The sequence below is a fragment of the Hippocampus bargibanti genome, linkage group LG20, assembly GCF_051943395.1.
Source record: "Hippocampus bargibanti isolate YZ-2025 linkage group LG20, ASM5194339v1, whole genome shotgun sequence".
NCBI classification, from domain to species: Eukaryota; Metazoa; Chordata; class Actinopteri; order Syngnathiformes; family Syngnathidae; genus Hippocampus; species Hippocampus bargibanti.
In genome coordinates, this window is record NC_142753.1 from 8,864,127 (window position 1) to 8,887,326 (window position 23,200).

A 23,200-nucleotide genomic window follows, 5' to 3' on the forward strand; every position below is an offset into this window, starting at 1 on the left:
ATTTTAGAATTTTAATTGGATAAGCCTTTATTTGTCTTGCACTGGATACATTCACATTTCACAGCAGCAAAGTGATGAAAGTAAGAGGAAAGGAAAGAAAGAAGTGGAAAAAAATACATTAAATTTGTATATAAATATAATAAATATATAAAAATTAATCAATTCTCAAATTTGTGAATGGCAGTTAATGAGTTAACACGAACTGTCGTTTTTGGACGACGTATATTGAACACTGGCGACCAGGTGGACTAGAGGTTAGCACTTTGACCTCACAGTGAAGATGCACTGAGTTCAATTCCAGTGTCGGCTTTCCGGTGTAGAATTTGCATGTTCTCCATGGGCGGGTTCTCACTGGGTGCTCCGGTTTACTCCCCCATTCCCAAAACATGCATATCAGACTTATTGAAGTATGTCAAACTGTCCTTAGGGGTGATTGTGAGCACGGATGGTTGTTTGTATCTGCGTGCCTTGTGATTGGCTGGCAACCAGTTCAGGGTGTCCCCCGCCAACTCTGTGAAGACGTCTGGGAGAGACGCAAGCACTCCTCCGGCGACCTTTGTGGGGGTAAAAAGGCTCGGATTATTGATAAATGGTTTAATGTATGGGAAAAAAATAAACATTCCATTGCACAGTGCGCATACGTAAATACCGGCATATCCGGATTATTATGTTTTTTTGCACAAGCCAAATACTTGCTTTACATGTTTTCTAAATTTGGTTGACTTCTCTGAGTCATGATGCGCCGTCTGACATTGTAAAGGTGCGTCCGTTCAGATGCGGGCAACCGCGTACAATCATTCAGTGGATAAAAGTCATCATTCATTGGGCCGCAGGGTCAAAGGCGAATTTAGCAAACGGATTAGCGATCTCCACGGTTCTTATACGGTGGGATGTTTCATCATATCTCCTACCGTGGGTGTTTTTGCAACATTTGTTTTACTTTTGGCTTTTCGACATGCTATCTTTCCATCGCGTGGTCATACTTGAGGGGTTTGCGCGTCAACGCCGAGGCACCAGAGATGCTAGATTGTCGTTATCGGTATAAAATCTGGAATGTTTTTTTTTTCCATTCTCATACCGCAAGAAGAACCGCACCGATTGCAAGCAAAGCAGACCCAGATAACATTGATATCCACACCGGTCAGACTGGACTCGTAACGCCATACCAGAAGATCAACTTTTCGTTTCGATTCTTTTTATCGGAAACTCATGGCAGTATCATGTGACTTTATGAACTTTGTAACCCGATCATACGATAAGATGTCCACTATAGTGACCGCTGTCCCTCTAAGGCAGGGGTGTCAAACTCATTTCACATCGTTGGCCACATATGGCCTCGGTAGATGACAAGTGGGCCGTGCCATTAAAATTATACCATACATGCTATGAATAACCAAAATACCGAAACTTGTTGAAAACACACTAAGCACAAAGGTTTCCCATGGATCTCTAAAAAAATATGACGTGGTCCATTTTTCATTGAAAATTCTACACTTCTTATCTACTATTCTTTGCTTGGATAATGACATTTTGGCTAATGAGAGTGTTGAAAAAAAAAAAACTTCTACATTGATCGAAACAGCACCGCTCTGTCCCCTAGTGGACTATTATCGAATTGCACTTCATCAAAAATATGAATTCCATATCGTTTGTGCATTTTGTCCACTTTTAAATTATCCTGCGGGCCTGATCAAACCTCCTTGGGGCCTGTTACGGCCCGTGGGCCGTATGTTTGACACCCCTGCTCTAAGGGTTCAAAGTACCATAGAAGCAACGCTTTTGAGATTTGCCGTGTTGACCGAAGTGGTACGGGTATTTCGATTAACTTGTCGTTTCTGTGCCGTTCTCTCCAAATGGTGGGCCATGAGTGTGACCAGAAATCAAATTTTCATCTTACAAACTCGCCGCAGAGTCGCGGTGACCTGGAGCCTCACCCCCCCCCCCCCACCCCCCTCTTAAAATACAATCAGTTCTCCTTCGTATCCATGTCAATATTTGCAAATTGACAAGCATTCGGTGAGGTCACGGTGACCATGTTTCCGTTTCATTCTTCGGGCAAATAATCGATTTAAGAATTTAGAACCAGAATGAAAAAGTACAGACGCTCCCCACCTTACGAATGAGATACGGTCGTAAGGAGAATTTGTTCGTAAGTTGCTTCAGTGCTATATTTTGTATGGAATGTACATTATGTTTAAGTCAAACACTGAACGGGGAAGTATAACACTATATCGGTCGTAAAATAAATTCACATCTACTGTAGTACGACAATATTGGGTTTTCAGTAAGTCATTACTGAAGCTAATTCAGTCATTACGTGCCAGCAGCCATTATTTTTGTTATGCATCACCATTCGGAGCGTCAACTGGGAAGAGCGATTTTCTCCCCGCCCATATACTCTACGCAACCAATATGTGTCGTAAGCGACATTTTTCGACATACAATACCTGCAAAAATATTCATATGTACCGATGAAAAGGTTTCTTCACCCGGCATGTGTACTTCTTTGAAGGTGTCAGACGTTTCGCTTCTTATCCAAGATGCTTCTTCAGCGAACTAAAGTAGGGATAGATATACATATAGGGCCGATACTACCAGTAAGACTTTAGTTCGCTGAAGAAGCATCTTGGATAAGAAGCGAAACGTAAGACACCTTCAAAGAAGTACAGATGACGGCTGAAGAAACCTTTTCATCGATGGACCACTCCTGTACGACTGAGAGCTTACGCAGATTCATATGTACCGTTTTTCGTAACTGCAATGTTCGCAAGCTGGGGAGCGTCTGTCTTGTGAGTATTGTAGTCAAAATCGGGAGTCTCCCAACACAATCGTAAGACTTTACATGTATGATATGGCATGACGTTAGCTTAGCTACTTTTTATTTCTCAATATTACCTTCCAATATCTTCCTTTTAGTGGCTTCATCTTTACAAAATTTTGTATTGTGAATTACTGAAATTCATTTAAAATCCCAAATATCCTACCTCGCATCGCCCTTCCTGGCACAAATAAAACGTCCATGAGCTCTGAACAAACTTTTGTTCGGGATCTCTTGGTAAATATTTAGCACAAGTACAACATGTACAAAGTGTCTGGGCAACCAGCCCAGTGTGTGAGCGCCCCTCCCCCACTCCCCACCAAGCCTCACTTGCGCCTCTCAAATGGTAGAGCCTCCATCCCTCGCCAACACCCTCATGAATGCAAACGCCGTAGAACTTCCTAGATGGTCGTATGTAGAGTGCGTGGTTATATTTAAGACCGCTAGAATCTGCCTAGCAACTGGGATCTTTCTTTTTGATCCATTGTCACCGTCACATAAAAACGGCAAATAAGCTATTTTAAAATCAGGTTGCGAGCGGAACGGCCTTGTGCTTATTTCAGAAGAGGCAGGTGCTCGTGGACTCAATATTAACTCATTCACTGCCAGACGTGTGCAAAAATGTGTCCACTTCTGCGCCAGGGTTTTTGTCATTGCCACTCGAATTCCAGGACCCATAGAATATTGAGTTATAGGTCGACATAAACATTCAATGCAGCGTTAAAAACCTTAGACTCTCTTATTTCATCAGAAAAAGTTAATTCCTAAAATATATTGGGGTTGGAGTTATCTGAGCTTGAAATGGGGGCAGCTGTACAAAATACAATGCAATCCATCCATATTGGCGCTAACATGGAAAAGGGAAATGCTGCCTCCTTGTGGAAGGGAAAAAAGACATTGCCAGACATCTGTCCAGTGCTTTATCGGCACCCCGGCAAGAAAAAACAAAACCTGAACAAATTCGGGAATGGCAGTGAATGAGTTAAAAAATGAAATAAAATAAAGACATCCGTTATTTTCATCAACCTATTTCCAGCTCAACCGCCAGATTGAAGTAGACCTATCATCCGCGCTGTCATTTTCACGTGAGGATTCGATTTTGACACAGCCATCGCTGCAGCCCGCCCACGCGGTCACCGTGACAACCCTTGTGCAATTGCAGACTCGGCCTTAAATCAACAAATCAAAATCACGTTGAATATTAAAGGCTGTGGAGAAAAATGACTTTTTATTGTTTGGGCGTAAATCACTAAAGGGGGTGGGAGGCGTGTTTGAAATTACAAAGTGAACCAAGTAGCGTCCGCTCGCTGTGTTTTTCTGAAAAAAAAAACATGTTGGTGAATGAGGGGCTCTTTTGTTCTGCATCTAGGCTATGCTGTACCCATTTCCTACCCCTTGTGTGCTCCAAATATGTACAGCAAAAAGAAAAAAGTAATTACAAGTACAGACGCTCCCCAATTTACAAACATAATCCAGTGATACCTCAGTTTACAAACCCCTTGGCTTACGAATATTTCGGTCTACGAACGTTAAATTTATGAAAATTTTACCTTGGCATATGAACTTTTTTCGTACACGGAGCTGCCTCAATGAGTGATGTGTCGTTCGCGAACGAGCCCGTTCTTCTAACAACAAAAATGGCAGCCGACTATTTTTGTCCTCTATTCCCCGCCACCAGTCTTCGGTTAAAGCCACGTGATTGGTCAAGAACCCAGCAGTGAGGGGAGGTGGTTTAAACATTAAAGAGACAGGCAGACGACAGTGAGAGAGTTTCAACTTTGATAGTTAGGATACTTTGATAGATAGAAAAGGCAGAGTGTAGACTGCAAGGTTAAAATATCTAATCAATCAGGCTCCACAAACAACCCGCACAAGCCAGCTGTACACTTGATGCAAAAAGCTATCAACCCAGCTAAACAGAACACAATTGATGAGGAACTAGATAAAATTATCACAGAGACAGCACCTACAAGGGATCATTCCTCAAGATGGTGAAAGAAGAAGGTTACGTTCCTCATCAAGTATTTAATTCTGATGAAACCGGCCACTCCATTCCATCAAGCCATCAACGACCATCACAAAGGGAAATAAAATGACTTTATTATAAAGTACCGTTTATTTCTTTAATTATAATACCATAGCACATTTATTATACATAAAATAAGGTATATTTTCTGTAGTTTTAAGGCTTAGAACATTAGAAAGTAGAAAATTATTTTTTACGGGGACCTCGGAACGGATTATTCTCATTTTAATGGTTTCGTATGGGAAATTAATTTTGGGGATACACACTTTTCGCCTTACAGACTCTGTCTGGGAACCAATTAAGTTCGTAAGCCAAGGTATCACTGTACGTTCCGAACGGTCGTTTGTAAGGTGAATTTGTTTGTAAGTTGCTTAGTGCGATATTTTGTATGGAAATTATGTTTCAGGTTTATATAAGTATATTTAAAGCTCATATCACATGTATTGGTTTGTACTGAAAAAATCAAATATACGTTCTATAAAAACTGCAGAGAATATGTGACTCCAAAAATGTTCGTATGTCCCGTTGTTCGTAACTCAAATATTCGTAAGTAGGGGAGCATCTGTACATGCTCATTCACATTTCTTTTAAAACATAAATAATGAAACTCCGGAGTGCCTATGTCACCATCCCGAAGTTAAATGGTGCATTCATAATGTTGTCATGTGGGCGAGTTTTGTCTTTTAACATCAAAGCTGCAGATCATTATGGTCTGTCTGATGTTTTGCTCGTCCGTCTCGGGGCCTTCAATGATGGATTTCTTTGTCGGCCTGTCAATTCATCGCTCGGGTGTTGTTTTAAATGTCTATGTGGGTGGCATTTGCATCCATGACATCAACGCCTTCCTGGAAGTTTATGTGACACCACATAAGCATCTATTGTCTAATCCCCCACCGCCCAAAAAAAGTTTCTTCTTATTGTGAAATGTCAATCAATGCATTTCTCAAGAAACCGGTTTGTGGTGACTTTCTGTACAGGAACAGAATTTCAAAGTACGTCTCGGTTCTCATCTCATTCGGTTTTCAACCAAAAATGTCATATTTTTTATGCCCCGGTCGGTATACAACCGAAATTTGGTTCTCAACCAAACTGAGTGCATCTGAATGCGTCACTCGACTACCCTCCGCTTCCTTATACGTCACTTCCTTATATGTCACGTCTTCCTCATTGTGACCGACGCATTAATATTGTTGTTTTTTTGCGAAAATGCAGACATATTTGGTTCAAGAATTTGGTTTGTGTGCCCTGTGTTTGCCCAAAGGGATAGGTGCCAACACGCCTCGTTTTTATCCGGTTTATGCGATGAAATAGTTAAAAGTTGTTTCCTAGACTTTGAACGGATTAAGATTTTTTACATTGATTTTAAAGCAAAGTGCTGTTTCGGTTTTTGAACAAATCAGTTTATGCTCGAAAACCGAGGTATCACTGTAATTTCCTTTTGGGGGAATGTTCCACCCTATCTCGGGGGCTATGCGGTATGCGCCTACAATACAGGGTTTTAAACTTTTTTTAACTGCCTTTTTACCCTTCTCTGTGTTATATTTGTATTTTCTTTGTTCTCATGTACATTCATGAGCAGAACCATTTTTTTTTCCGGGTCCACATGCCCCCTAAAAGTAGCTTTTGAGAGCCTTTCATTTCCTTTTTCATCTGCAGCAACCTCAACTGTGATGCGATTTTATGATGAAAAGCGTATCAGAGCAACGCTGGAAAGAATCAAATGGGCAGGCTACGTTTATGAGAAATAAAATCGAAATGCTGGAACCAAGAAAAAAAAAAGAAAGAAAACAATGAATTCAGTCACGGAAATTGAGCTATTGGAGTTGTTCCGAATTGTGTTGGAAGTCACCCAAGGACGTTTTGTCAAAAGCCTGGCAGTGTTCAGTCCAAGGAGCAATTTTTATGCTAATGCTAAGGATTTAGCCAGCCGTGATTGAAACCATGTCACGTATAAAAACATATATATATATATATATATATATATATTTAAAAAAACAGGCTACTGCTCCACCCTGGGATTAAATAGGCAGATTTAAAGGACAACCGACATCACATTTTTGTCTCCTAACTGACATCAGAAAAATGTTTTATAGCATCTAAAATACCCAAAACACACAGTATGATATTTTTATTCAAATGCAAAACACGAATAAAAATGACTTAGTGTCCAAAATCTGCAAAAAAAAATTGAGAATCAAAACAATGGCTTCAGATTCGGAGAATATGCTTTCTTGTTCCACATCCAGTTATGAATATGATTCAAATAGTTCTGAAGAGGAAAGCATACATGTTTGCAATTGATTAAATGATTTATTCCGTGCCATTTTGAGGCAACATTGGGGGGAAATGTATCATCAAAAAAGAGGCAGAAAATGGCGACCAACCTCCTGTGAGGAATTAATCAGCCCGTTTCCACAGGCTGATAAATTCCTTATATGGAGCTTGGTCGCCCTCTTCTGGCTCTTTTTGGTGCAACACAACGTTTTCAGACCAAACCAGCACAGAAAAATGCATTGACGTGATGGAAGGACTGTTACAATGTGTCCTTTTTTCGGTCAGGGGCGTTCCTTCAGTGACGTCACATACGGACTCGTCACCAACTCAAAAACAAGACTTCCGGAATATTCAGCGCGAGTCTTAAAACGTAAAATATAGCTATATGCTGTGGAATCTTTGTAAAATACGCTCAGTAGAAGTCATTTGAAGCCATTTTACAAATTAGTAACACAACTTGTCCGGAGACATCGGAGACGTCCTTTAAGATGTAAAGTTGCAAAATTCAGGCCCTGCTTTGCTCAAGAAGGAAACAAAAAGCAGTTTCCGGGCTAGCTAGCCACAATCTACCACCTTCCACCCTCTCTGGTGGCAAATTTCTACTTTCCCACAATTTCTACTTTAAACCGAATGCAGAGCGCAGGCTTCGTTTGCTTTTCCTGAAGCGTGAGATGAAAGTAATGTGAAAACATGCCTTGCGGGGGTCCTGTGTAAAGCATGAGCGATTTGTTCAAATGCCCTCAAGTATAACTCAATGTTAGCATCGCGGAAAATGGGAACAAGTGAAATAAGTCGGGGGTGATAAAACCTCTCCAATGTCGCTATTTGCGTCAGTCTGACTGGGCGACGCTTCCGTTCCTTGGACCCAGTTAGAAATGAGCGCTTGCGCCGTTGTGAGTGTGAACATAGCTGATTAGTTTCATATCGGTTGTTCTCATATGATTCCCCCCCCCCCCTGTAAAACATCTCAGGAAATCCCGATGGTCATGTGAAGGACTTTGAGGTCAACTCAAAGTCCTATAAATGTGTGAGCAGCAGGGACTTTGTCACCACACAAAGTGCTCCCCCGGCATGTTCCGTTAGTTTACCAAAAGCGATAGTTATCACATGCACACAGACCTGAGTGACCTCACACACACTTTAGCACACTTCATTGACTAGCCCTGCAGTTCACCTTTTTACAGTCTCATCTACATTTCTATGTCTAATACCAGTGTCTGAAACTCATGGCAAAAAGTTAGCGGACACCAGGGCAGACAACTCTGACAAGTTGCCCGCCCGGCTATAAAGTTGCCAGCCCCATTTTTAACAACTTGAAACATAATAAGACGACTAATCGGAAAAAAATCTATATAAGTATAAAGGACTTTTTTTAATTAAGGAAGTACCTACCACAAATGCTCTCTTGCTTAATTTATGTAAATATCCCTTGCTGAAGATTTTGCACCAGTTGTCGTTTGTCGTTATTGTGCACAATTCAATGTTTGCATTGCGTTATCTGCTACAAGCCACGTGGACTCCTCTTTCTAAGCGCCTTTCAAAACTCTCAAGTACACTTTACAGTCACGGTATAGTCCGAAGCAAGAAACAGGCTTCTGATTGGCTGCCGTGCCGAGTATGCAAATTGCTAAACGAATGTTCATTTGGCAATTTGCATACGCTTTACAGTCACTGTATAGTCCGAAGCACGAAACAGGCTTCTGATTGGCTAACGTTCGTTTTCCCATTTGCATACTCGGCACGGCAGCCAATCAGAAGCCTGTTTTGTGCTTCGGACTTCCCGAGCATTATAAGGTCGTGCATTTCAATATCATTTTCCAAATTAGATGCACAGAACCTCAACCCCAGAAGAAAGATTCAAAAGAAGCTAACACTTAAAAAAAAACGTACATTATACCGCGACTGTAAAGTGTACTTGACAGTTTTGAAAGGCGCTTAGAAAGAGGAGTCCACGTAGCTTGTAGTGGTTTGCTTGTCGCTTTTGCTTCATTGTATAAAGCAAACGTTTGATTTGAAATTGTATTTTATTTTTTGTCTTGCAGAAGTTGTCGTCCACCCGGGCCGAGACGTTTTGAAAGTTGTATGCCCCGGGCCTCCGGGCAGACGTTATTTCAAACACTGCTAATACCCCCTTCCCCCTCTTCCTGCATCCCAAAAAAAATAGGAAAAAACTAAAGGAAAGGAGTGTCGGCCTGATACGGAGTGACAAGATGAGAGGGAATGATGAATGAGACCAGATGGCCCGGATTCCTCATGACGACGCAAAAATTGCCCTCCAAGTTCCCCAAATGCAAACGGCGCAGGTGAAATGCTTCATAACAGACATTGACTTCGAACCATCGCAGGTGAATTACTGTAGCTCTGAAGATGTGACTCATTTATGCCGTGAACACTAATTCAACACCAAAAAAAATAATTTAAATGGAGTTTGGGCACCATTTCAAGTTGTTAGTTGTCAATGAAACTCGCTAAATGTCCGCAAATTGACTCTTTTTGGACGAAATGACTACAATGCGCTTTTCTGCACCCTTCAATTTTGGCACTTTTGTCATAAAAAACGTTTCCGAAAGCAAACCGGGTATTACCGCGGCGGTTTTCCACCATTGTGTGTAGCTTTTCATAGCCGGAAAACGGCTCAAAAAAACCACCATCCCGCAAAGTGAGACCACACCGAGATAATTGTAGATGGCGGAATCTGAAAATGTGCTCATCCGCTCGATAGGATCATGTGAATATATGACAGATTGTTGTGACAGACACTTTACATGCAATAAAATGTCCGTCTGGAAACCACACAGTGCTGTTCAGTCTCATTGTGGGATGTATGAAAAAAATAGAGTTAAGACCAAAAAAAACAAACAGTAATATTCAGAATTTAACGGACAACCATTTTTTTGTTTCCTAACTGACATCTGAAAACATTTTATTGCATCTAAAATACCCAAAACACGCAGGCTGATATGTTTAGTCAAATGCAAAACACAGATAAAAATGAATTAAAGGGTCCCAAAACTACTTCAAAATAACCTCGGAGATGCCAAGTTTCAGAAGGTCCATCTGTTACCATGTAACACGGACAGATTTGACATCGCCATTTCGTTACAGGGAAGGACGCCTTCGGACATGATTTCAAATTTTATTTTGAAAATCCCGACACAGTAGCGGCTTGTTTCGATCATTTTTTAAAAATTTCGGACGCTTTCACAACAGTTGCTGTCAAACGTGTGAAAACGGTTGACTTATAAAGACTGGCGAGAACCAAGAAAGGGATCTGTGGTAAGTAGAATGTTTTTTGTCTTTAGCTTCGATGATATTCATCTGCAAATATGCAAATTGGTCTCATTTGTTGTTTAACCCTTTTAATGTACCCTGTAAACTGATAACATGATATGATAGCCACTGTTGCGACCCACAAAGGATGTTCTCAAATTTTTATCCATTACAGTATTTGGAAAGCTTCTCGGATATACTGTCATTTGAATTATCTGCAATTTCATCCATCAAATCAGAGATTCTGATTTTTATTTTTTTTTTTTAAAGGGAAACAAAGATTGGAAGGTTTGTTAGCATCTTTTCGAGCTTCTATCTTCTTAACCCTCCCGGTGTCAATCATGTGATGTAACGTTTTGACATTTGGATTGGATTGGATTAGCCTTTATTAGCCTCTCAGTGGAGAAATTCACATTTTACAGAAGTAAAGTGATGAAAGTAAGAGAAAAGGAAAGGAAGAAGTAGAAAAACAAAATACAGGAGCTGCTGTAAAGGCAGCCACTCTCACGGCGCCATCTTGAAGTCAAAACCACAAAACTAAATAACAAAGAATGTGACACAACACAAAAGAGACAGACACTCATTCAATCTTAAGCACTTTCTGCACCCTCTTTGTTGCTTTTCGATTTACGACCGTTTGACTTACGACCGTTTTGTCGGAACGGAACCCGGTCGTAACTCGGATGTTACCTGTAATGTGACGCAACACAAAAGAGACAGACAGTCATTCAATCTTAAGCACTTTCTGCACCCTCTTTGTTGTATGAAGCAGTTCGAGATGAAAGAAGAGGTTATCAAAGCGTCCTTTTCACCAGTGGATCAGGGACGTCATGGCGAAATGTACACAAGGTAGATGTTGAAAGCAAAAACAAATCTGTAGCATCCATTAACGAAAAGAAACTGTCTCACATCTCCTGTCCCACGTAAATCCGCTTCAATTCCAAGCCGCGACAGTTCCACATAAGCATCAGAGCTCTTTCTTTTCATTTGAACTTATTGTAGCGACCTATGAATGGTCATTGCGTCTCCCTTGAGTCGTAAAGACAAGTTCCCGAAAAGTTTGCGAAAAAAGATTCTTTCAACAATGCTTTTCTCACACGGACGCGTCAAGACATTCATTTCTTTCATAACTTTGCTGCTGTGAAATGTAAATTTCTCCATTGCGAGACTAATAAAGGCAAATCCAATCCAATCCAATCCAATCCAATCCAAATGGGTCAGCCATAAGATATTAAGCAAGTTTGTGCTTAACTTGTTCCGTCAGTGAGCTTGTTTCCAATCGTGAGCGCCGAGCCTCGCCACCCGTTGTAACCTTTTGCAGTAATAAAACATTAGAGAAGCATAGCCAGGAGGAGGCAGGCGAGGCTACGCTAGTCTCTTCGACTTAACGTTGAGTCCTCTCCGACACTAAGAGGGCCATCCATAATTAACCCCTGCGCTGTCAAGTTAAGGCAGCGCTCAAAACATGTCCCCGCGTGTCATTCTAAGCCATTCTAGCCTTGCGTCCTTCTGAGCCGTCAACTCGCCTATCTGTTGTGTTCTGTCGAGATGATAGCAAAAAAAGGACGTTGACGTGTTGAGATGGCTTTTCGCGGCAGCCTCATGTAGTAAATATTAATTCATGCAGAGAGCGGAGAATCACTTTTGTTGGGGGTGGGGGGGATCTTTGTTGTTTTTAGTGGTCGCTCTCACTGAAAAGGTGAGACATTTTCATACGTTTTTTTTAAACTAGCATGTGATTTTTCATTTTCCTACCTAGCTAGCTAGATACCTAGCTACCGACCTCGCTACCTAGCTAGCTATCTAGCTACCTACCTTGCTACCTACCAAGCTTGAGAGCTACCTACATAGCTATCTATCTAACTACCTAGTTACCTAGCTACATACCTACCTATCTACCTACTTACCTAGCTACCTACCTAGTTACCTAGCTACATACCTACCTATCTACCTACTTACCTAGCTACCTGCCTATATAGCTACCTAGCTAGCTACCTACCTACTTAGCCAGATACCTAACTACCTAGTTACCTAGCTAGCTAGCTACCTAGCAACCTACCTACCTACCGACCAAGCTACTTAGCTTTCTACCTACCTACCTCCCTACCGACCTACCTAGCTAGATACCTAACTACCTAGTTACCTAGCTAGCTACCTACCTCGCAAACTGCCTACCTACCGACCAAGCTACTTAGCTTTCTACCTACCCACCTACCTACCTAGCTAGATACCTAATGATAGAGTGCTTATGCACATTAACAAGAATTTGAAACCAACACCTAACTACCTCGTTACCTAGCTAGCTACTTACCTCACTACCTACCTACCTCCCGAATAAATTCGGGAATGGCAGTGAATGGAGGAAAAAAAAGCAAGATACATTATCCTCCTGCTCGGCCTCAGTGGCCTCATATCAGCCCAAATCTTTCGAATTGTAACCCACCTCAAGTGGATTGCAGTTGAATGCTAATGAGGTAGCCAGCGGTCGCGCTCGGGCTTTCCGTTTTAATGAGGACAAAAACCTATCACTAAATCTTACCGGGAAAAAAAAAAATACTTCATTTACTGCCGGCTGCCAGTCGGCACGTCCCAGAAGGATTGTGGGGTTAAAATTGCAGCGTTTCGGTGCAGCTCAATTCAGAGTCCTTGGCAACAAATTACATCGTCCCTCCCACTCATCCAAACGTTTAAAACATGGCTCCTTTTGCCCGTTACCTATATATATATATATACAGTAAAGTCTCGTTATATCGATATTCAAGGGAGTCCGAAAAATATCGATATAACCGGGACTATCGATATATCCGACCCTGCGCGCATGTAATTTTCTCCGTGCGTGCATAGAAATAATATCGTAATAAGCGGGACTATCGATATAACCGATATCGATATAACGAGACTTTACTGTATATATATATATATATATATATATATGTGTGTGTGTGTGTATATATATATATATATATATATATATATATATATATATATATGTGTATGTGTGTGTATATATATATATATATATATGTGTGTGTGTATATATATATATATATATATATATGTGTGTGTGTGTATGTGTGTATATATATATATATATGTGTATGTGTGTGTATATATATATATATATATGTATATATATATATGTATGTGTGTGTATATATATATATATATATATATATATATATATATATATATATATATATATATATATATATATATATATATATATATATATATCTATATACACACACATATATATATATATATGTGTATGTGTGTGTGTGTGTATATAGATATGTATATATATACAGCTTCCTCCCCATTTCTTTTATTGTCCACAGTGTGTCTTTAATATGAGACCATCTGCCTGAATAGTCCCCGCTGGGCAAAAGCCACCTTTTCATGCACCTGCTTTTCAATTGCTCAATGCGCCTGCCTTCAAATGTGTGCATTGAGCAATTGAGCTCTTCCAGAAATAGAAAAGGTCTAAGGCATAACTCTTGCCCAGATACCTTTTCGAAACGCTGGCAAATGGGTGAGGGAGCTTTGTATTGTTACCAGTTGAGCCGCATACCGTTTGAATTAAGCCATAGGACTGGAAACGTGGATCAGATAACGAGAATAATTTTAGCCATTTGCGTGGGAAGCATTTAACAGTGCTTAGGAAAAAAAAAATCACATCTATCTTCTTTATGACGTCAAGAAGCCGTGATGAAAACGTACATATTCAGGTTGCGGTAAACACATTCCACGAGGCTGGGAGATAATCTGATGGTTCGGCGAGTTTCAGGCAAGGGGAAGACAAAACACGTCTTTGAAAACGCTCGAGCTGCAGCTGATTGGTTGGCGATAAACGAAACCATGTATGATGTCATCAAGTGGACCGCGAGGACATCAAGATGAAAATGGGACACGGGGTTTTGCATGCGGGTGTGTTAAACATACACGTTCGGGTCGTTTTAAGATTTATTTGAATTGATAATGACAACTTGTCACGTGATCACATGATAAGATGTCCACTGTAGTCAATGCTGTACTCGGAAAGGGTCACAAACATTTTTGTTTTCGATATAACAAAAATAATAATCAAAATGTGGCCTTATAATTTTCTGGTCAAAAATCTTTCTTCTAAAATCGTTCTAACAACAAAATGGCAGCCGTCTGTTTTTGTCCTCTATTCCCCACCCCCAGTCTTCGGTTAAAGCCACGTGATTGGTCAAGAACGCAGCAGTGGGGGGTGGTTTAATCATTAAAGAGACAGGCAGACGACAGTGAGAGAGTTTCAACTTTGATAGTTCAAAGTCAGAATGTAGACTGCAAGGTTAAAATATCCCATCAATCAGGCTCCACAAACAACCAGCACAAGCCATCTGTAGACTTGATGCAAAAAGCTATCAACCCAGCTAAACAGAACACAATTGATGAGGAACTAGATAAAATTATGGCAGAGAAAGCACCTACAAGGGATCATTCCTCAAGATGGTGAAAGAAGAAGGTTACGTTCCTCATCAAGTGCCTAATGCTGAGGAAACCGGACAATCCATTCCATCAAGCCATCAACGACTATCACAAAGGTAAATAGAACGACTTTATTATACTGTACAGTTTATTTCTTTATTATAATACCATAGCACATTTATTATCCATAAAATGTGGTATAGTTTGTATAGTTTTAAGGCTTAGAAAATTACAAAGTAGAAAATGATGTTTTATGGGGACCAGGGAACGGATTATTCCCATTTTAATGGTTTCCTATGGGAAATATTTTTTTGGGATACACACGTTTCACCTTACACACTCTGTCTGGGAACCAATTAAGTTCGTAAGCCAAGGTATCACTGTGGCTAGTTTTGACACAACTTTTTTTCATGCTAGCTAGCACTTTGATGAGCGTACTGTCGTTAGCTGCCAAAAACTCCCGCTTTAGGATGATATTTCCCACTTATAAAAACTCAATGTGGATGAGTACAACAAGAAAGGCAGCCAAGCTTTTAAAAAGCAGCCCTTTGGAGTGGCACTCAGACCTTTTTCTTCATCGACATATTCCAATCATGAGTGCCGGCCAGTCACGAGATCCTGGCCTGCCTCCTAGCCAACCTCGCTAATTAGTGCCCCTCTTCTGAGCTTAATTGGCCGATAAAAAAACGGGGATGGCCCCTTCACCCCGTCTGCCACCAAATAGCAGCAAGGAGGCTTATGCGGCTTTATGAAGCATAGTGACATTCAGCCAGAAGCACTCCTCGCTTATTAATTTCTTTATCGTAAGGGTCGCCTCTGCTTTGAAATGTGGCTCCTTTGCTTCACGCCTTAGCGCAAATGAAGATGACGCAAATTGGAAATACAAGTCGGGGAAATTATTTTAAGATTACGTTTTAGGACTACATAAACATTCAATACAGCATAAGAAACCTTAGACTCTCTTCTTTCTTCAGAAAAAAAAGTTAATTCCTAAATGATCCGGGTCTGGAGTTATATGAGCTTGAAATGAGGGTGGTTGTCCAAAATACAATGCAATACATACATATTGGACTTGCACACTGCAAGAATCCAAACTAGGGTGCGGAAAAATCATACTGGACCCTCCGCACCCTGCCCACCACCTTTTCCAGCTACTCCCCTCAGGCAGGCGCTACCGATCCATGCGCACCAAATCCAGCAGACATTTAAACAGCTTCTTCCCCTAAGCCATTAACTCTTTGACCAGTAGCCCAAATTGAACTGTATAGTGCCTCTTTGCAATTTTTTGATGAGGATACTAGTGCATCGTGTCCGACCGGAAACAAATTCCTTGTGTGTTCTACATACTTGGCAATACAGATGATTCTGATTCTGATAAAGATGATTCTGATATCGGAAAAGGGAAATACTGCCCCCTTGCGGAAGGGGAAAAAAAACATTGCCAAAGGTCTGGCCAGCGCTTTATCGGCACCAAAGCATGAAAAAACAAAACCTGAACACATTCGGGAATGGCGCTCTACGTCATATTTTCAATTCCCGAATAAATTCGGGAATGGCAGTGAATGAGTTAAATACCTGACGATATTTCATGATCTGAAATTAGTTTGATGCGCATAAACATTTATGGACCAAAAGTGTCCTGCAATTGAATAAGCGAGCAGGTTAAAATAACACTCTGATGCATACACAGCATTAGGTTCTTTTAAATGGGATCAATACATTCCCGTTTTATATATACTGTACTGTGTTTAATGCTGATGAAACCGGCCACTCCATTCCATCAAGCCATCAGCGACCATTACAAAGGTAAATAAAACAACTTTATTATATAGTACGTACAGTTTGTTTCTTTAATCATAATACCATAGTACATTTATTATACATACAATAAGATATATTTTGTGTAGTTTTAAGATTTAGAACATTAGAAAGTAGAAAATTATGTTTTATGGGGACCTGGGAACGGATTATTCTCATTTTAATGGTTTCCTATGGGAAACTAATTTTTGGGATACACACTTTTGGCCTTACACACTCTGTCTGGGAACCAATTAAGTTTGTAAGCCAAGGTATCACTGTATGTATAGGAAGACATTTATGCTTATTTGTGCCCGACACAGTCTGGTGATGTCGTAATGATCCTAAATTACATCTTAGTTGTGGTCATAGCTTGCGGTGGTGTGCGCGATTTATACTGAGGCGGCGAGTAATATTTCCGCTCTCGTGTGGCTTAAATGAGGTAACCAAAATATTATAGTGGAGATAACTCACATTATCTTTCAATGCAGTTCTGCACCGGTACAATTTACAGACAAAATAAGTATAAACATTATAGTACGCCATACATGATTTGATATGATAAAAAAACGTATAGGAGATGCCATTTCCGAGGTCATTTTGAAGCACTTTTGGGACACTTTAAGTCATTTTTATTGGTGTTTTGCATTTGACTAAAAATATCAGCCTGTGTGTTTTGGTTATTTTAGATGCTATAAAACGTTTTTCTGATGTCAGTTAGGAATTTAAAAAATGGTGTCGGTTGTCCTTTAATCATTAGAACATTTGAAAGGGAACATACTATTACCATGTTATCAGGAGTTAACATGGCTGAAGTTTTATACAATCACACACACGATATCACCATTGTACTAAAATGACTTTCGTAAATCTAAACTGAAAATGAAACGCATAAGCTTATAAAACAACAAGACAAGACACCCAACACTCAGTTGTTAGCGAGTGCTAACAACTGAGTGTTGGTCGGCTTTCTACCTACCGGAACTTAGCGACCAATCACGTGATCATAAGAAATGACGACACACTGGCATCTCTACAAAACAGTTAAAATTATATACGTTAAATATGGGTTGATGCAATACAGCTACATATATCAATATGCCTTTCTTGATACTTGCTCTATGTACAGTTTTTTATGAAACGGTTTTGCACATTTACAGTATACAGTTGACATTTTTATATTACTATGCTTAGAATATCTTGTTTTCTATCCTTTCACCCGCCACCCTATCCCCCTTTCAAATAGAACGAATAAAGGTTTTCTGATTCTGACATAGAAAATTGAGACACTGCATTTTGTTCCCTCCCACCGTTGTCAATGTGTACGTAGAAGTGGAAAAAAAAGACAAATAAACGTTTGACCAGGCCAGGAGTGCAAACATGACGCCTGAGTCATATCAAACTGCAACTTGTGGTTTCAGTGGAGGGTGTCATGCCCCCGTGGCATCTCTCCAAACAACCTCGGAGCTCTTTCAATTAGAAGCTTAGCACATACGGGACATTCCGGTTATGAATGGGTGCATCCCCACCAAGTCCCGCCTTTTCCGGTTTCGTCACGACCAATCAGCGACCGTGGCGAGCGTGGATGGGACGTCACGACAGTTGCATTCGTGTCGCGATAGGAATGTGAGCGACGAAGCAACGGAACAACTGAGCAGTCGGGAAATTGGTCACTTGGATTGAGGAATTCCGTCTTTTTATCGTTGAAGGGGAGGCGAGGTTTCTTCGCCGTACAAGCTCAGCCTTTTCCTGGCGAGCGGAGAACTTAAAGCGCCGCAGCTGAGCTCCGTGTTTTCAATCGGCTCATCTCGCCCGACGTTTGGAGCTTGTTGGAGGGGGGGATACGAAGAGCAATGCCGGGATTCGTAAGGTTACGCTTTTGCCGCTGAACTGCTTCGGTCGCGCGGCGTCATCTTTTCCCGAGTCTACATTTCCGGCGAAACATTGAATAATTCAAGCCCGAGGATAAAAGGAGAAAAGGAAACCAGCAGCGAATCACGCTGGGGCGTTCGGGACGGAGCGCAGCTGCAACGCTGATTGCTTCTCCAAGCCTCGCTGGATGTCTTCGATCGAGTTAAGCAAGCAGTCAACCCACCCGTGGAGGGGAACCCACTGGGACCCCTTGCAGCTTTTTACCCGGTAAACGGGTAATACCCCCCCCCCCTACTTCCGTTTATAAAGCTTTGAATGACAGTGGGGGGAGAAGCGCTTCGGAAAAGCTCGCGACCCGCCGGGGTTCGGGCGGCAATCGCATTTTTTTCGGTAAAGCCAAGAAGACAGTTCGGCATGCTGGAAGTCTTCCGACGCCAGAGAAAAGACTTGTAAAATCGCCCACATGCGCCGGATCAATCGCCGGATTTGGGAACCGAATTCGAAGAAGGGAGGTTGGGGATCCTTGGAGGAGGCAGGCGGAGGATGGAGCCTTGCAAACGGCATTGCTGAGAGTCTAACTCGCGGCCACTTTGCCCTTCTTGTTCCCAAGGGAGTCAACATCCGTCGCCAGGACACATGCAGGCCAAAAAGCGATACCTGATCCTGCTTTCGGCCGGTGCTTGCCTGGTCCTTCTCTACCTCGGAGCGGTTCCGCTTCAAACGGCGAGCAGGCGGCGGCATGACAGCAGACGTCGCGGGTACCGACCCGATCACCCGTGGCCTCACTTCTCGGACCGTTTACACACGTTTGCGCCCTGGGATCAAACGGAAACCGAGGAGTATAACGCCCGGGCGTCTGTCAAACACGCCCGGGATGTCAACGCCAACGTTTACAAAGGCAAACGCTGCCGGATGGAGTCGTGCTTTGACTTTTCCCGCTGTCCCAAAAACGCTTTTAAAGTTTACGTTTACCCGCAGCAGAAGGGGGAGAAGATCTCGGAGAGCTACCAGAACATTTTGTCCGCCATCGAAGGGTCCAGGTTCTACACGTCGGACCCCGGTCAGGCGTGTTTGTTTGTGCTGAGTTTGGACACCCTGGACCGGGACCAGCTGTCCCCGCAATACGTCCACAATCTGAAGACCAAGATCCAGAACTTGCCTCTGTGGAACAACGGCAGGAACCATCTTATATTTAACTTATATTCCGGCACGTGGCCGGACTACACGGAAGACTTGGGCTTCGACATCGGTCAAGCCATGCTAGCCAAGGCCAGTATCAGCACGGAGAACTTCAGAACCCATTTTGACGTTTCCATCCCCCTTTACCCCAAGGAGCACCCGAGGACGGGCGGCGAGAGGGGCTTCCTCAAATATAACTCCATCCCGCCTTTTCGAAAGTATATGCTGGTCTTCAAGGGGAAGCGCTACCTGACCGGTATCGGTTCGGACACCAGGAATGCCTTATACCACGTGCACAACGCGGAGGATGTGGTGCTGCTGACCACCTGCAAGCACGGCAAAGATTGGCAGAAGCACAAGGACGCGCGCTGTGACAAGGACAACGCAGAGTATGACAGGTAAACACACACTTGGCATTTTGTATTTAACCGTGGCTCATTTGGCTCATTTTTTGTGTGTGTCAACCCTCCATCGTTATTTACTTTTTTTTTTTTTGGGGGGGGGGGTATCAAATGAAGTCGGTCAAAACAAAAATTAGGAATTCTTTCAAAAGACGGATACGGAAGGGAAAAAAAGACATGTTTCAAAGAAGAAAAGAAGTGTTTAAAATTTGCATTGGAAAGACGTTGCGGCCATTTATTTATTGTTTGTTTCTTTATCTTTTTATGCATTTGTTTATGTATTTGTTTGTTTTTCTCTATTTATTATCTATTTATGTATTATTTATTTATCAATGTATTAATTAATTCATCTATTTATTTATTGTGTGTTTCTTGATCTATTTCTCATTTGTTATGCGTTTGTTAATGTATTTGTTTATTTGTTTTTCTCTATTTATTTATTGTCTATGTATTTTTATTTATTTATCAATGTATGTCTTTATTTATTTTTGTTTGTTTGTTCCTTTGTTTATATATTTCATTCTTTATCTAGGTATTTGTGATTTGTTAATTTGTTTATCTCATCTCATCTCATTTTCCGTACCGCTTATTCCTCATTAGGGTCGCGTAATTTGTTTATTAATTTATGTATTTATTGATTTATTTATTTAGTTTATTTCTTAATTTATTGTGTTGTTTATTGATTTATTTTTTATTTGTTTATGATGTATGCATTATTTATTTGTTTATTGTTTATTTATATTTATTATTAATTATTTATTTATTATTATTAATTATTTATTTATTATTATTAATTATTTATTTATTAAAACTTATTAATTATAGATTATTCAAGGTTTATTTATCTATCCGTTTATTTATTTGTTTTTTTTTTTGTTTATTTATTTATGTCTTGGTTTATGTATTTATTTATTCATTATTTATTTATTCATTTATTATGAAAGGCGTCCATTTAGAGCGCACCATCGTCTCCATCAATGCATTAGACATTCCGTCACAAAATCAGATTTTAATAACCAAAGTTGTAATCCTCGCCCATTCCGAGTAATAACATCTCATTTCCTCTCAAATATAAAACAGTAAAATAACTCTTCCATGTTAATTAGCCCCCCCCCCCCGGTCCTCACGCATCCCACCTACTACCCCCCCCCCCCCATTTTGTTTTCTTCCCGACATCAGCATCCTTCGGTGGTCGAAGTTATCTGTGTTTTGCGTGCATGTGAACACGTTGGACTGGGTCGTGAAAGTATTTAGCACGAAATAAATCACTCGTGCTTTTTCCTTTGTACCAAGATAGTCTCGTCGTTTTTCCAGTCCCCCCCCCCCCCCCCAACCCTCACCCGCGGGGTCTTACTTGATTATATGTCTAGCTAGTAATGATTCCCGACAGCTGTTGTATTTTGGGAGAGGGAGGGAGGGAGGGAGGGGGGTTGTTCAGGTGAAAAGTTGAGAAAGTATTGGAGAAAGGGGAGTCTTGGAATCACAAATAATGAACTCTGCATTTTGGCATTTCTTTCTAAGGGGAGGGGCTGAAATTGCTGAGTGTGAGCCAGAAGCAATGAAAGTCGCAGCTTGGATTTGGCGCTAGCATGAATGGGACAGCCGAGATGTGTTTTATTTATTGTACAGTAAAGTCTCGTTATATCGATATTCAAGGGAGTCCGAAAAAATATCGATATAACCGGGACTATCGATATATCCGATATCGATATAACGAGACTTTACTGTATTTTTTTACATGTTTACGTCATCCGCTGGCGTGGCTGAGAAACCTCACCATCCACCATATCGCCATCGAGGCATCCCACGCGCCGTTCGGATCTGTGGAAACACGCAAATGTGGCACAATGGTTGTCGTGACGTTGTCAGGACAGTCGGAGAGAGAGGAAAAAAAAATCTTGTCCATACATGTTTGGACTTAAGAGAGAGAGAGAGTTGAGTCATGTTTTTAAACAAGCAGACAAGTTTCCAATGTCTAAAATCGGTGAAGGACGCTCATCATGGATAATAATGGCTGCCGGCCCACCCATCTGTTTGCGAAACAGTGTGGCAACTTCAAAGTGGGAGCGGTGCGAGATTCATGACTTGTTTTTTCGAGGGTGGGGGGTAAAAGAGACTTGAAGGATAACGTCAGGGGTTGAGCTACGTGGCTAGCATCAAAGGCATGATATATACACAGTGATACCTCGGTTTACGAACCCCTTGGCTTACGGTTTACGACCGTTACATTGATGAAAATTTTACCTTGGCATACGAACTTTTTTCCTACACGGAGCTGCCTCAATGAGTGATGTCGTTCGCAACAAACAACAACAAAATGGCAGCCGACTGTTTTTGTCCCGGCCACTCCATTCCATCCAGCCATCGACCATCACAAAGGTAAATAAAACGACTTTAGTAGACAGTACATACAGTTTGTTTCTTTAATTATAATGCCATAGCACATTTATTATACATAAAATAAGGTCTATTTTGTGTAGTTTTAAGGCTTAGAAAATTAAATTAGAAAGTACAAAATTATGTTTTATGGGGACCTGGGAACGGATTATTCTCATTTTAATGGCTTCCTATGGGAAATTAATTTTTGGGATACACACTTTTCGCCTTACACACTGTCTGGGAACCAATTAAGTTCGTAAGCCACGGTATCACTGTATAACGAAAACTCGCTTGGTCGTCAGGACCCAAATTATTATTATATTATTATTATTGTAGGGTGAGGAAGGCAATGTGGCGCAAAGATTTTGCCTCGAAAATTCGGGGTGACTTCCAGCATGCGTCCAAAAACAGCTGTTTGTTGTTGATGAGAGAGCTCGGACTATATACGCGCCTCTATATTTGACTTTGGCACGATTCCCCGTCGCTGACGTAAAAATGGAGGGATGAAGTGAAATGTATACTCTGAACTCAACACGTGCTGAACATTTGCGCTTTGAGCTCTTATTAGTTTATTTTTTTATTTTTGCAGCTGTAGTAACGACACATGCTTGACCATACCGGCACCGTGTCCCCCCCCCCCCCCCCTACCCCACAACCACATATGACCTTTGACACAGTCCCTCCATCCCCCACCTCCTTCAAACGAAAATGCTGTGTTCCAGAAAGAAT

The 23,200-nt window shown here is 41.2% G+C and overlaps 2 protein-coding genes across 8 annotated transcripts in view; both read left to right on the forward strand.

Moving 5' to 3' along the window:
• The window catches only part of samd12 (sterile alpha motif domain containing 12), a 57,109-nt gene extending 47,196 nt beyond the window's left edge, over positions 1-9,913 (forward strand). For 5 of the 7 annotated variants that reach the window (XM_089023858.1, XM_089023854.1, XM_089023857.1 and 2 more), the window contains one exon: positions 9,161-9,913. The gene's annotated coding sequence lies outside the window, so the exon portion shown is untranslated. The remainder of the gene's footprint in view (positions 1-9,160) is intronic. The other 2 variants (XM_089023853.1, XM_089023860.1) reach the window with 1 other exon arrangement.
• Positions 9,914-18,243: 8,330 nt separating this feature from the next.
• Positions 18,244-23,200, forward strand: part of LOC148883036 (exostosin-1b) — an 86,871-nt gene continuing 81,914 nt past the window's right edge. The window contains exon 1 of the mRNA XM_088986872.1: positions 18,244-20,089. Within this exon, the coding sequence (XP_088842998.1) occupies positions 19,149-20,089 (941 nt within the window). The 5' untranslated portion in view covers positions 18,244-19,148. The remainder of the gene's footprint in view (positions 20,090-23,200) is intronic.